Source organism: Nomia melanderi, chromosome 11 (genome assembly GCF_051020985.1).
Source record: "Nomia melanderi isolate GNS246 chromosome 11, iyNomMela1, whole genome shotgun sequence".
In the NCBI taxonomy this organism is placed as follows: domain Eukaryota; kingdom Metazoa; phylum Arthropoda; class Insecta; order Hymenoptera; family Halictidae; genus Nomia; species Nomia melanderi.
The window spans coordinates 3580772-3596251 of record NC_135009.1 but is presented as its reverse complement, the minus strand read 5'-3'; the positions used below and the strand labels follow the sequence as shown (position 1 = coordinate 3596251).

The 15480-nt window shown below is 32.8% G+C and overlaps 2 protein-coding genes across 5 annotated transcripts in view; one reads left to right on the top strand and one right to left on the bottom strand.

Annotated features, from left to right (window-relative positions):
* The window catches only part of LOC116435190 (G-protein coupled receptor Mth2), a 27816-nt gene extending 25222 nt beyond the window's left edge, over positions 1–2594 (top strand). Inside the window, exons 8-9 of one of the 3 annotated variants that reach the window (XR_012999669.1) lie at positions 41–114; positions 2507–2594. The gene's annotated coding sequence lies outside the window, so the exon portion shown is untranslated. Of the gene's footprint in view, positions 1–11; positions 119–2506 lie in introns of all 3 variants that reach the window. The other 2 variants (XR_012999668.1, XR_004236710.2) reach the window with 2 other exon arrangements.
* The window catches only part of LOC116435191 (uncharacterized), a 22475-nt gene extending 6995 nt beyond the window's left edge, over positions 1–15480 (bottom strand). The window contains exons 1-6 of one of the 2 annotated variants that reach the window (XM_076371918.1): positions 15031–15480; positions 13685–14247; positions 9180–9413; positions 3904–4061; positions 2474–2874; positions 6–83 (exon numbers count right to left, since the gene is read on the bottom strand). In XM_076371918.1, the coding sequence (XP_076228033.1) occupies positions 6–83; positions 2474–2874; positions 3904–4061; positions 9180–9413; positions 13685–14056 (1243 nt within the window). In that variant the 5' untranslated portion in view covers positions 14057–14247; positions 15031–15480. The remainder of the gene's footprint in view (positions 1–5; positions 84–2473; positions 2875–3903; positions 4062–9179; positions 9414–13684; positions 14248–15030) is intronic. The other variant, XM_031994509.2, reaches the window with a different exon arrangement.

The window sequence follows — 15480 nt, the reverse complement described above, 5'->3', positions numbered from 1 at the left end:
CTTACCTTCAGAGTATATGGGACTTCCACCGTGCCTGCAGGCAGTGCATCCAGGTATAGCGGATGAAACTAACGCCACACGATCTACAATTCAAAGCACATCGATAAAATATATGTAGGTACAGAAACGTGAAGAATAGTGCTAATTAAGCTACTATTAAAGATATTCATGCTTATTTTACATCGACGCTTTATCTGCCTATTAATGGAATTTTCAATGACTATATCGTGATAAAATGGAATTCAATAATAATCTTTTATATAATAATTTCGACAGAAATAATTAAGATAATTCGATCAATAGTTCACTCGATCGCTTGAGATGACTTGTTAGGTCACAATTATAATTATTGTTTATTATTGAAAAATTCGTTAGGAAATCCTTAACAGTTTATTAGTGAGTTTTATAAGAAATTAGATAATTAGATAATAATAAATAAACAATTAGATAATAGTATTAACGAATGCTATTATTAACGTTAATCAACTGGACATTATTTTTTGCCTATATAAGAAAATGTTAGGTGTACATAGTATTTAATGAATTGTAGACTAAAATAAGAAACTACGAACAAATTTTTATTGCATACCAAGTAAATTGATACCGTCTCAATTTTACGTTACCTCAGTGAATACGAAGAATGTATTAATATTTCACGTTAATTTTGTTACAATCAACTAAATTTTCAAAATATCTGTAATAATTTGTTATTATAGTAAAAATTAAATCCATTTATTTATACAACATATTCTTCGTATTTCTGCTAAGAAATATTAACGAATTTTACTAGAAAAATGCAGAAGTGTTATATACAAGAAAAAATAATATAATTGTACTGTCAATTTCGTTATACTGGAAATAAGAAACGTTCTAATTACCGTTCTTACTTTTCACAATTTTAACATTCGCGGTACATAACACCTCGCCGTATTAATTGAAGTATAATGAACTCGTTCGGCGTAACGCACAATAAAAGTAGATGATTTTTATTCAGTTATGGGAAAAATATGATGAGTCCGTTAATATTGTATCGAATGAGCGAAACGGAACAAGAATCAAGGATAACTGGGAGAAACATTATGGTTCGTGCGTGCACGAAAACACGGGTAAAACTCATTTCTTCGACAGAAAAAAAATATGATGAAATCAGCATCGCGTGTAACTTGGTATTAGACATGCAAAAAATATTTTTTAAAGATTATGGTAGATGAAAACAAGTTTTGAAACGTTTCATATAAAGATGCTAGGTTATTTAGTCTGATGCTTTCTGATACTTTTTTTCATAGAGAATACATTATTTAAGTGCAGATTGTTATGTTATAGGGACGCCATTATTTTTGTAAATAGAGATAAATAAAGATATATTGTATATGTTACATTCATAATCACATGATAACTTCTAAACTAAACACAACATTCATTTAATTTTACTTAACATTGTGCCAAATTTTTGTTTAATTTTCATTATTTAAAATATTGCATTGTCTCATTTGTATAGGGTATTTTATAAAACATAAATATTATATTTTAATAGTAAATTTATAATGTAAAAGTAATAAGAGATATTTACGTATGTGTCTTGTCTAAATATCTATGTTTATCTTCGTTGAAAATAGAATTTTTAATAAAACATGAATATAAGTCAATGCTCTCGTGTTATTGGAATTATTTGACAATTTTCAGAAAAATTATGTAACAGGATAATTTTCTTCTAATTAAAAATTGATATTTTCAACAATGAATCTACAACTTTCAACTAGTAAGGTTTTTCAAGGAATCATATTATTTAAAATTATTCAAATACTCTGTAAAATTTTGACTGAAATAACATGTCACATTAAACATTAGTAGCATAATTAATTTTGCTTCTGCAAATTTGTCATTACTAATGTTTACTTACATAGAATATGTTATTACAAATATTTCGTTATTATTAATAACGTATTTATGTATATTATACAATATTGTATTTCTATTCCTATAGTATTACACTACTAATACTTTATTCAGTTTTCAGATTTATAAAACACCCTTTACGCTATGCTTTACGTTATACTAATAGCGAATTTAAATAAATATAAGATAAATTTACCAGCGAAACAATAATACAGCTTCTTTTTCAAAGGATAAATGTAATATAAATAAATATAATGTATATGTACTAGCACTGTGTAATGCAGTTTTCTCTCCAAAGAATGAATATAATACAAACAAAAATATAACATAAACGAACAGGATGTAAATATACTGGTACTGTAATAACACAGTTTTCTCTCCAAGGAATGAATATAATATAAATGAATATAATATAATTATACAAACATTGGGATAAAGTAGTCTTCTCTTCAAAGAATGAATATAATATAAATGAACATGATATAAATATCCTAGCACTGTGATAATACAGTTTTCTATCGAAAGAATGAATATAATATGAATGAATATAACATAAATGAATGTAATATAAATATACCGGCACTGTGATAATGAAGTTTTCTCTTCAAAGAAGCCTCGGCTGGCTTAAAGTGGAAAAAAGAAGGCGAGTAGCCGCTGCCAGGTAGCGAGCTCAGGGCGTCATCGCGATCACGGATCACCGTGTCAGGAGCCTCACGACCCAGCGCAGCCAATTGCCGACCCTTCGGCAGGAACATCGTCAGGAACACCAGTAGAGAAGTAGTTAATAAACCATACGCTAGCCAAGCCTCTCTGTCACTTTCCGAGGAAGCTGCCATCGAACCGATCGCGCTTGATATCCAAATCGGAAGCGATAAACCAACAGCGAGGCCAATAAACGCTGCTTCCCGGTTGTTGTCTCGAACGCCCCGTGCCCTGACTGCTAAACAAGCCACCGCTACCAGGAGTGCTCCAGGGTACCTGAAAGTCGACAATGAAATTCTGAGCACGTTTCATCCGAAACATTTGTACATACAAAATTAAACATGAGTAGATGCCTTGTAGATTTCCTTTTTAATCGTTCTACGTGACGATATTCAGACGAGAAATATTTGCTTGACGTATTTTGAAATGAAATATGCTTTAACCTTTTGCAGTCTTACGTTTACTCTCAGCCACCGAAGTTCTTTTACCGTTATAATCATGTAAAACCTAATGTCTATGTTAAATAAAGCTTTATTATTGTAGGAAATTTGTCTAACATTTAAGAAAATAATAAATTTCAGTTCCTGTTTGTAATCAGGCGCAATGTTGCTATTGTCTACTCTATGAAAATAAGTAGACAATAGAAAACTGAAAATTTCAGTGCCTATAGTTTAACGAATTGTATAATAAAAGTAAAGTATTTGTGGTTTTATTTACTAACATATAACAAATCGTTCCATTTTGAGAATTAGTAACAGTTTTCACGCAGAGGGATGCTAACGATTTATGATAGAAATAAGTTTCTTGCATTTTTATAACAATTTAAGTGATACGAAATGGATGAAATTGATGAATTACGTATATTTAAAAAATTTAAGGGATCTATTTAACAATGAAATATTTAATAATTATTATTTAATATTAATCATACAATCTACATGAATTGTTATGAAGTTCGATAAAAACTAAGTAATCCTAAAAACCATTCGCTCAAGAGTTTCTAAAATATTAATATTGTACCATAGAAGATTTTTAATAATATTTGTTACGTAAGAATTTATATCCAGTTAAAATGTAGTATGTGTCACTATTTAAAAAATCCCTTATTCAAACTTCTATCTATAGTTTTGTTAATCATAATTAAACGAAATTGATAAAGCTATATACAAGAAATACATTCATATATAAATAATGATACGATAACGTAATAACTTTTATAAAATAATTTCGAACGACATCTGCAGTAACAACTCACAAAAACATAATGAATAGTGTCGCTGGAAAGTTTAAATTTGAAAAGTTTACCCGAGGGATGCCACGATCTGTCCGAGAGGAGTTTTGCAACAGGATGCTGTAGAAGCTGGTCCTGTACTGTGTACCTGGACAACGGCTGGCGGTTCGCCGTAAAACCATTGTCCAATGATAGCTACCTGCACCAGCACGGCAAATCCCAATACTAATGCCTGTAACAAGAAAATATATTCAACATATTTCGAGCCACAACTGCTGATGCGGGGTCCGAAAGACTCCATAGGACACTTAACCTGTTAACTAAGCAATTTCTTGACTACGAATACCTGTACGGACACCAGTAAATGAAAATGATAACGATCTAAGGCAATTAATCCCACAATGAACGCAATTATAATTTAATTTACATTCCTACGGACGTTATGGTATAATTTTATGCAGGTATCTGTAGGTAAATATACAGGAAAACTAGAAATCAGCCGAAGATAAAGGTGAATACGAACGACCAGTATACAATTCGTCGTGCACGGTAAACAGGTTAAACTTATGATAATCCGGCTACAATTATTATAACAATTTTAATGACGTTACTTCTTTTAAACTAGTAAATTGATTTGAATGCTTCACTTCGACGATCAACAATGCAATAAAATAATTGATATTATTATTCAGCAAACGTTTATTTGTACACACTTACATTGACAACAGTGTTTCGTATTTAACACATTGAATGCCACACGACTTTACGTAGAAAAATACGCAAAATGAAAAAAATATAATATCAAATTATTTAATTGAATCGTTTTATTATTATTACACGTTTAACTTGCCGAATATCTTAATTGACTGAATTATAATAATTCAATTTTGTCGGGGGTCATCGGTGACTCCCATGGCATTCAACGTGATAATATTGTTTATAGTTACGAACATGGTGTTGTAGTAGAAATTAATATTAAAAAATGATAAATATTTCTTCGACATCTGTCTTGATCTATCAAACAAAACAATGAACGATCATAAACTATCCGAAATCCTTGTTTTCTTCCAAATATTTGAAATTTAGCAGATACATGCGAATTTTTGCGAGTGACTGTATACAGGTTATTGAAGCACCGATGTTAATGAACAGTCGGTTAGAGTAATTAGCACAGTGCTGCTGCTTAGAATGGGATTTGAACTGCACACGTATGAAACACTGACTTTGTGTGATACTGAATACGAATTGTCATTATACAGTATGTAATTCTTTAATTTAATTTAATATCCTACATTAACCACTCTTCATCCACTTTATTCACAAATCTTAATCAGCTGATTTCATTTACAATTACTTTTTCGCCTAAGATTTGATATCTTTCACCTGACTAAATTCTTGTCTTGTGACGGATACATTCCACACTTCATACATTTATAATACATTCATACATAAATTCCTCGTGCTGCATAAACACATGAAATCCTTACAAACATTAATAAGCCCACGGAAACGCTTCAGCAGCAGAGTTAAGAATTCTTACGTGCAAGTTCATTCGATATCACTTGAAAGCTGCCGATGAAAATTTTCGTAAATCAACGGTATATTTAATATTAATCTCTCGATCGTAAAAAAGTAATTCTGTTTAACGCTGTGTTAGTAAGGTTTTTTTACACGGCGATCGGCCTTAAACCATCTGCGCGAGGGTATTTCGTTTTTCCTTGATCGCCAGCCTTAATTAATAATATGTTAATGCTGGTCTTCCGCGGCGCGGTTTCTTTCGAGCCGAGCGATCGCCTAAGAAAGGTATAATGACACGGGACGCACGTCAAACGCAATCAGAAAATATTATTATACACGTAACAAGAAAGAAGCCGGCGTGATTTTTCCAATGAGACATTTCGCAAACTGGTTTCGATCCGCTCTTATCATCGCTTTCTTTAATGCGTATAATCGCACCTACTTGCCGGCGACTAACAAAACGATACACGTGAAATCCGTTACGCCGCCGGCTCGAGAATATCGGAAATATTAACGTTATTCAATGTACAACGAGATGTACTTAACGACCGCGACAGCTGCACTTACTGCTATTACTACCGGGCGTTACTACTGAATTACTTTTCATTCAAGTCCCGTCCAGCGCGTACAAATAGTCGATCGAGATCGACATCCGGATCTCCGACATAACGAAATAAGAATAATCCCTTGCATCCTCCGTGAGAGAGCCGTTCCGTGAGACGTTTTATAAAGCCGCGTTCACACTAGCACGGCCAGGCCTTTCGATCGAATTATCGATTGAAACACGCTAGGGTTACTAAACTCGTCAATTTTACGCATATCGAATCTTTTAAAGATCATTTGGTAAACGTTTATGTGAATTTTGATCAATGCAATTACGCAGATAGGTATTCGAGTTGTATATTTTTAAATCCTTGGTTTGCAAGATTTAAATGAGTGAACATCAACTATTTTAGAAATAATAGAATATACTATACAATAAGTGTTCCAAGCCTAGTGTTAATCGAATTTTTTCTTCTTTCATTTTGCAATAAAATTAACACTAACTGTGTGAACACTTTGTGTGACCAGTTAAATAACTAATAACAAAATAAAGGTAAAGTTCGATGACTTTTTTTTAAAGTTAGAAACAAAAGGAAAGGCAAAAATTGAAAAACTGATGATCCCTCTGTGAGCTGAATTTTTTCGTGACTATAACAAAATTTATACAGTATGAAATTAATAAATATCAACCTATGAATACAAATTAACAATGTATTCAATAGTTTAAATAATTTTATTAAAATTAATATATTTTATAACTTTGAAGTTTCAATGACGTTGAATGTTTACGCTTACGTGTATAAAAGTTCAAATTGATTAAATATTTAACTTCATTTTTGATTTTGGGGTAAAAAATTAAATAAATCAATTTAACCCAGTGTATTCATGTGTGAATTTAAAGCTATACAGGCCTATATAGGGTTAATCGAACAATAGGAATTGATATAAAGTTAAATGTTGAAAGAAAACGCAGAATTTTTATTCAAATTTTAAAATTGGACATTTGACCGATTCGCGGTACAGTTACTGTTAACATAATTGACTAGGTGTAAATTGTGAAGAAACGTTCAAATAATAGTATAATTTGATCTCTAAATCAAATAATGAATTTATTTCATAAAATATACCCAAAATTACCATTACGATGGACAACAGTGTAATTCAAGCGAGTTATCTGCCGTAAGATGTTTTGGTTATATTTTTTTTAGTGTTTTAAAATAAAGATAAACAAAACTGTTTTTAAAGTAATTATAATGTATAGATATACAATTTATAGATAACGAAGGAGAATGTGTTTCAGATTAAAAACAGTTTTGCTTATTTTTACTTTAAAAATAAAGGAAATATAAAAAAACCGAATTAATTATGGAATAACCCAATATTATCCCGTTGGTAGTCTAAGACTTAACACTTTACCTACCGAATAATTGCAGTTTTGACGTCAGTGCTAACCTATCAGGATTTGAAAAATCGGATTTTCAATGTTCACGCTTACAGTTAGAAGATGCCTTGATGTCTAGCGGAACAGCATAGGACAAGACGTGTCTTTCTAATTTACAGTTTTATAGTTTTGATTGGTTACTTGTAACCGTATCGACGAATAGTAAATTAGTAATCGAAAATGTCAAGAATCAGAAATAAAATGAACAGAAAATTGGTGAGGAAAAACGAAAACTGTCATTAAGTGATCCTCTGTCTATCGGAATTTCTTGAAACTACTTATCGAATGAATTAACATTGTATATATTATGTTATTCTTCACATATTGGTGATCGCGTTATAAGCCCTTCACACGCGTGAAATATTTTGTAATTAATGTAAATACACCAGTAATTGACCGGGTATCAATGGTTGACCATTTTTCAGGAAAATGCAAAGTATAAGGTTTTTAAAAGTAATTTTAAATAATCTTTCGATAAAGTGCTATAGATATGTTACAGCATATACCGACCCAACTCCGAAACACTTTTACCTGAATTAAATTGTTTATCGTAAAAACTAACAATTTATTTCATTGACGTTGGTTGTTTGCCTCCAATTTCCAACATGGAATTAAATTCTTTTCATTTATATTTGTCCTTTCACTTGTAATTTGTCATAATCGTTGCAAACAAACGATATTAAAGTACCTAATCACCTTTAGTGTCCTCGGTTTGACTATAAATGGTTAACTACTAACATGGACAAATTTGGATAATATAACTATTTAAAAAAAGTTCACTTTGTTACATAATATAAAAAGTTCAAACAGCATTTTCACTTTGCATTCGTATGTCACATTAAAGATGACAATACAAATTTATTATAGAAGGTTGGAAATTGTTTTAAAAAGTACCACATTTTAGAAGATTACAAAAATTAAATCTTACTATAATAATAATAAATAAAATAAATATAAAACGTTGAATTTTACCGCTGTAAATTACTTTAATTCATTTTCCTAAAAATAAATACAAGTTTACACTCAACAACATTGAAACTAAATCGAGTGCAAACAGTTAATAAAGGAGCAAGCGTTTACTATTATTCACGCAGAAAATTTGTCTTAACTGGTCAACTACTGGTGCTTTTACCTTATTCCCTTCCATAATGAATAGAAGTAATAGCCGCCGGTATTAGCTACGTGTTTTTATTCCGCCAAGCCGGTAGGTACTCTGTTAACAGTTATTGTACCAGGGAAAGTATACGTTATTAGAAAAGAGGATGAATTGTGACTTTCGTTGTATGTGTTCGCTTACGTCTGGACTTACGGCTGTGATTGAATTCATGTAACAGTTTTCCTTTTCATTTTAACGAGAGATCATACGTTTCGATAGTATTATGGAATCGGGTAATGTAATGGAATGCATGTATTTCCATAACTATAAAATAATGTTAATGGAAGATATGAATCTTCTTTAAATTCAGATCGTCAAGTAGATAATTATGGGTGTTAATTTGTAGACTAATTTAGAAACTCGTTTAACTTACACTAATTCGTTCGTTGTGTTACAAATATGAATGTGAAAATGATTTTTTAAGAAATGTTTAATATATTTAATATTGTTTCCATATTGAGAACAAAAATATTTTATATTTGTAAAATTACAATCTTTTTTTATAAAACTAAATTCTTATTACACACATTTGTGTATGGGTTCATATAAATTAAAAACATTTTAGGGTACAATGATTAAGAAACTGAAGGTTTGTACATTAAATAGATATTACAAAGAGTTTATTATAGTTGCTAGTTGTTTCCAACTACATACCGAGTTTTCTAGGTAATATAAATTATTATTAAACTCACCTGATATGGCGCAGGTAGATAAATGCCACTATTCAAAGAAAGTAAGAAGACGCATTTAACCAAGAGAGCCGCAAATACAAGAGTAGCGGGTAAACCGACTAATCGAAATGCGGCGCAGGATATGAGGTTTTGACTGAGGGATGCTGCTGCTGAGAGGCCTGCCAAGAGGAAAAGACCTAGGAGAAGCGCTTGTCCCAAAAATAAATGTCGTCTATTTGGCGCGGTTACTCTTGCCTGAAAAATAACAAATTTTTTATGATTAGCATACGTGTGTGATACTTTATTTAACCAATTAACTGCGTTTGACGAATATACAGGTTATCTAAAAGCTTGAAATGATACTAATTCTTTCAACGATGAATTCTTTATTTTTTCAGATAACCATGTAATTCTTCGTTTTGCTTTGGTTTTTCATTCAAATATACTCTAAGTGCAGTCGTCCTGCGTTTGACGAGTACACATTTCATTTTTTGATTTTATTGCGTGCAGAACGAATGATTTTTCAAATTAAATTTCACAGTTAACAGGTTAAAGAAATACAATTCTGGTGCTATTCATGAATGAACAAAAGATATATATAATAAAAGATGTATTAGTATTCAACATTTGGTTCCTGATTAATATTTTTTATAAATTTTTAAAACTACTATTACAGATTAATATTAACTTTGGCAGAAAAATATTAATTAAACGAACCGACACGGAGACTTCAAAAATTAATTACACATATATCACAACTAGAAAACGTTGTGCATATCTAAAGCAATGGAATAGAAAATTTAACGATGTTAAATGAAACTACCAGTTCGTTAATAGTTTTCAACGTTCTCGTCTATATATGGAAATGGAAAAATGAACAAAAATGTACAAGGGTAGCTAGGTACTTTCTTCAGTGCCTGTAAATGATAGGTTACTTCCTGCGTTGACTATTTCATTTACACGATATTTTTTTTAAATAATAATCATTTTAACGTTCACAAACTTAGAATGAGTGAAAACATTTTATGTATAATAGACAAGAATGGTTTTTAACCGAAGTAATTTACATTTGTAAAATGAACTAAAGATCACACTTTCACTTAATAAGAATGTGATTTTATACGTATTGTATTTGTAATTATAATTTCTTGGAGAAATTATTTCAAAGAATATATTGTGTGTCCTTGATCGTAAAAGAATTTTTGGAACAAATTTTTGTTCATCCTGTTTATTAAACAATAATTGTTTTGATTGCATTTTTCTATTACGTACTTTTTACTTAAGAATTATATATTAGAAAAATACTCAGAAATTTATATTTACTGTGTACCAATATTATGAGAAAATTTATCATTAAATTCCTATAAAATATATAGTTCTTTTCATTAAGGTTGTTCTTGTTTCTGATATTATCGTAAAATATGTATACAAATCTTTAATTGTTTACTTAGCGCTGTAAAGATAAAACTACATTGAAGTAAATTTTTGAGGACATATTAATTCAAGGATACAAACTCTATGAAAGATATATTTATCGAATATGCATGTGTGTGAAGCACAACGAAACAAATCAATTTTTTTACTTAAAAAACACTGTAATTGAATAATTAAATGTTCCTTATTTCTAAATTTTATAAACTATTGCTTAAAATATAAATTTGTAACATTGTCGCATAGAGTGTCAGTTTTTAAGTTTTTCTCATTGAATACAGAGAAATAAATTCAGGAAATGGATAAACATAAATTAATAAAAATTTTATTAAAAAAATGGTATTCTCATTCGATATACTATGAATTTAACTGTAACGTAATATAACTTTATTGATTAAAGAGAAATTTTAAAGTGTGTATAAGTATTGTATTAAAGAAACTCCAGTATTATGTTACACGCGAGTTCATCTGCATGCTCTAATTTTTCTTTCTTCAGTGAAGGAAACCTGAATATGGCAATCAGAAAGTATTTCATTGTAAACTTCAAGGCTGACTCTCAGTCTTATTTGCAGTTTTGTATCTCACTAATTTTTAACACATCAATAATATCTAATGAGAATCATCACGTATTAAATTGTCAAGATGTAATTGATGCGTAATTAAAGAATAAATCGTTCCACGCAGCGCTTAAATAATTTGAAGTAATTGCATATATTAATTTCTCTAATCAGAATGTATAATTGCACCTTTATTCAATTCATCTGACTTATTAATTATTTTCATGGTTAGATTTATCACACAAATTTCTCCTTATGGAAACGACAATGTTCTGTTTATTTTTATTATAGATGGAATTCTTGTCTTTAATATTCAACAATACATAATTCTAAACATAATAGTTCATAACTTTGTAATAAAATTATGTTATGTGTTGAATATATATTAAACATTCTACTTTCATAGTTTATTACTCTCATTTAAAATATTTCTTCATCAAACAATTATATAATTGTTATTAGAATCATTAAGTCAAACCAAAACTATTACCAGTACGTATTTAGATATCACATTACTGTAAAGGTTGAAACTAAGTTATCTTAAATATTTTATTTCATTCTGATTAAATTCATAAAGAAAACTTGCATTGCAGTACATTAAAATATTAAACTAATACAAGAGCTTTATCATATTTGCCAGTCACACTGAAAAGTTACATAATTTTAAAATAAATTTTGGAAAAAAAGTAATTATAAAAACAATCAATAACATCTATTATAAATGGTCCCTTTTCCCAAATAAAATAAAGTAACCAGTAATTTTAAATAAATTAATAAACAGTCTAAACAAAACAATGTTTATCACTAAAATAAACAAATTAAACTACGAATATAAACATGAAATTTATAAAAAAAAGTTAATTCTATAAATTGTGTGTTACTGATAAATTATTGAAATATACAAACAAAATTATGTAAAGTAAACTGTCGAACATATTCGACAAAGTTTTTGCACCGATCTATTAGAATAATGATTGCCTACTGTGTCATAGAATTGCTGAGAACAAAACCTGTTCCTCTTCCTTCGTTAATTACAAAAACATCGACATTTATACTTCCCCAATAAAAGAAATAACCGCGATTGTACTTTGTATATTTTAAATAAAAACTGAAGGAATTTAGTTTTAAAGCGTTGGGTAATGTAACGGTAGACATTATGAGCGACATAAATATCGAGTTCGGTATCGAAGACTTTCCTGGCAGCTCTTGTTCAATGGAGTGTATCGATACGAGCAGACGACACGGGAAAGAGAAATAGGCAATCGACATGCAAACTAGGCCTAGGTCTCGGCGAAATTGCGAGCGTGCTAGTTATTGGAGCTTGTCGAGATACGAACGAAAACAATTACCATGGGCTCCTGTTCACGTTGCCACGTGCTCTCAAGAGAAAAAGAGAGAAAAATTCTTTTCTAAGCTCTATTTAACTCAACGCTTCCTCAAATCTCTATTAACCAATAATTGTACGACCGCGAAAATCGGTTTCGTATCATTGAACACGATAGACTCGGCCGGCAATATGCTATTCCAGCTTTTTCAGGATCTGCTTCCAAGAAATTTCCCCCGCGTTTATCTTCCGGAAATCTACTAATCGACCTGTATATTAAATTTTATAACGGCCATCCTAGCTGAATTCGAAAATAATCTTGTGCATGGGCTCGGTGTCGCACTACCGCGTATATCGGTGAAATTTGCTTTGCACCATTAAAAGGAACTCATTTCGAAGTTTCTTTACCTTTTAAACACGGTTCTTAGATGATGGAAGGATAGAAGCAAATAGAAAACCGGGAAGCCTTTTTGTAACGTTGAAGCGTTCAAACGCAAAAATCTCGTAAATATAAGAAGAAATTAATGAATCTTATGTTCTTTATTTATTATTAGCGTTACTAGGAATTATAAAAAGTTATAGAAAATTATAGAAATAATTTTTTTCTCTTAAAATAACGAAACAAATTCATAAATAATATTTCACTGTTATACGTCAATAAATTTAATAATCAATAATACGAATTAACTATAAACATAACTACTTTCAATGTTTCATCTACTCTTCAACTAACAAATATTTACTAAATTTATTAAGAAACTTCAAAATATTTCAACAACCATCGAAACCCAAAGTTGCCCGCTCGAATCTCGAAAATTACGATTAACCGGTCGAACAAACGAAATAAACGACAAAAGTCCCACAGATTATAACCACTGCATCGCTTCATTACCCTCGGCAATAAATTTATTTATAATCCCGAATCCACCCGTACTTTCGCCCGGCATAAAATCCGCCCGGGAAACACGCGAACGCGATGGTTATTTTAATTTTCATTCAGCCGAAAGGCTCATTAAAACATCTCCGTTCGTGTCAAGCGACTCAGCAAAACATACGCAACGCGAAATTCTCGTAGATCATTATCGATTATTGTATTATTTCATTACCCGGAGAGCAGTAAACATATTTATAACTTCGAATCTTCCTTTAGCCACGAGTCGGACTCGTTATAAGATCAGTTTGGAAAATGGTGTCGTAAAGGTAAACGAACCGACCTTGAGCAGTACGAAAACCTCGAAGCCAGCCATGAGGAGCATCGTGGCTGCGCTAAGGGCCGCCAGAGGAAGAGCCCAGGGTCGTTGTCTGAGCAAGGACCTCGGGTACGGTTGAGTATCGGCCTCGATCTCCGGGCTCTTTTTTCCAGGGGGCAGCCTGGACACCGAAACCGTCCTGTTCGGCGCTGGAACACTGATGACACTCGCCACGCTGGCCAAACCGTTCTTGTCCATCGCCGCGTCGCTAGGTACCAGGAAGAATTCCGTGGACAACTCGAAGTCCTTCGGTGGCTGGGCCCGTATCGCCGTAGTTCCGGTTGGACCGAGCCAGCTCGCCGTGGCCCACGACAGGATAATCGGACTCAGTCTCATCGCGTCATCCGTGCTTCCGTGGTTATATATTGCTCTACGGCGTTTTCCACCTCGTTTTTTCCTTGCTTCTTCCTTTTTTTCCTTCCTCTGTTTAAATCCAAGCTTCTGTAACGTCACCGGGACATGCACCGTTTCCTGCGTAAGCGCATCCTTATGCGCCCGCTTCCCCTTTACTCCGAGGAATCGCACACCTGCAATCACGTTTCGTCTCGGTAATTAATCCTCGCCTGGTCCATTTCGTTCGTTTCACTGCCAGGTAAAAGTGAACATCCCGGGCATGTTGACACGTGTCCGGTGGCATCTAACGTGGCGAAAATTCGAAAAAGAAGGATTCTTTCGGAAAATCCTTTTGCGCGCGGAAACCACTACGCGCGAGAACGTTTCTAGTCAGAGGCTATTGATTTATACTCGTGGTGTTTCTCGAATACAAGTGAAAAGATTTTTAAACGGACTTTCTCTCGATAAAGGATTCGAATGTATTTCTTTTGTTTTTGGCTCGATACGTTCTTTACAGGCTAACACACGTCCCGAAATAATCCTGCTTTGTCTCATGACGATACCACGTTGAAAATTGTATAATATATCGATCGCGCGAGCGGCTCAACATATAATTTTCTTGTCGTTTAACTGATTTCATGGTCGAAGTGAAAACGCGGCATGCTACTTGCTGGCGGAGTGTAACGGCGGAAACGAGGCTGAGACAGGAGGGAAAAGCTTTTGAAAAATTTCAGCGCCGGACTCAGCCAAATAAACCGCATGCTATTCTCTGCGAGAGCCAAGCATGACCAGTCCGCAGGCATTCATGGAGTCTAACACCATTAATTATTATGAACAGGGTCAGCCGTAAGTAGAGTGAAGCGTGAACCGAGTAAAACCGGAGTAAAACTGTAAAGACAGGTATCGCGGCGTGCAGCTTATCGTACGCAAATATAATATTAGAACTAAAGGCGGTGGTTAATGAAATGTTTAATCACAGTTGCAACTGGACCTGTGAAACGTGGATCATCCTCTGCCTTCGATATCCCGACGACACTGCTTCCCCCACATTTCTTATCCGCGCGACGTTGTCCGAAAACCTGTTGATTCCTCCTCCCGAATTCAACGGAGATGCACTGGGTGTCGTGGAATCAATTAAGACACTGCGCCCGAAAACTGTGGAGCAGGTATATACTCGACGCTCCCGAATACTCGAATTCCTAGGGGAACGATTTTCGACGCCGGCAACTCGGACGAACGAAGGTCAACGTACACCACGCGAGATGTATCAAAATCTTGGACGGCCGAGACGGTTTTCTGTCAATTCGCGGTGCGGCTCGCCGACGAGACAAGTTAATGGAGTGGTCACGAAGCGCGTGTTAGGGGAGCCGAACGCCGACTAAACCAACGAGCATTCTCCAGAGAGAAACTGGAAGCAGACTGGAGTT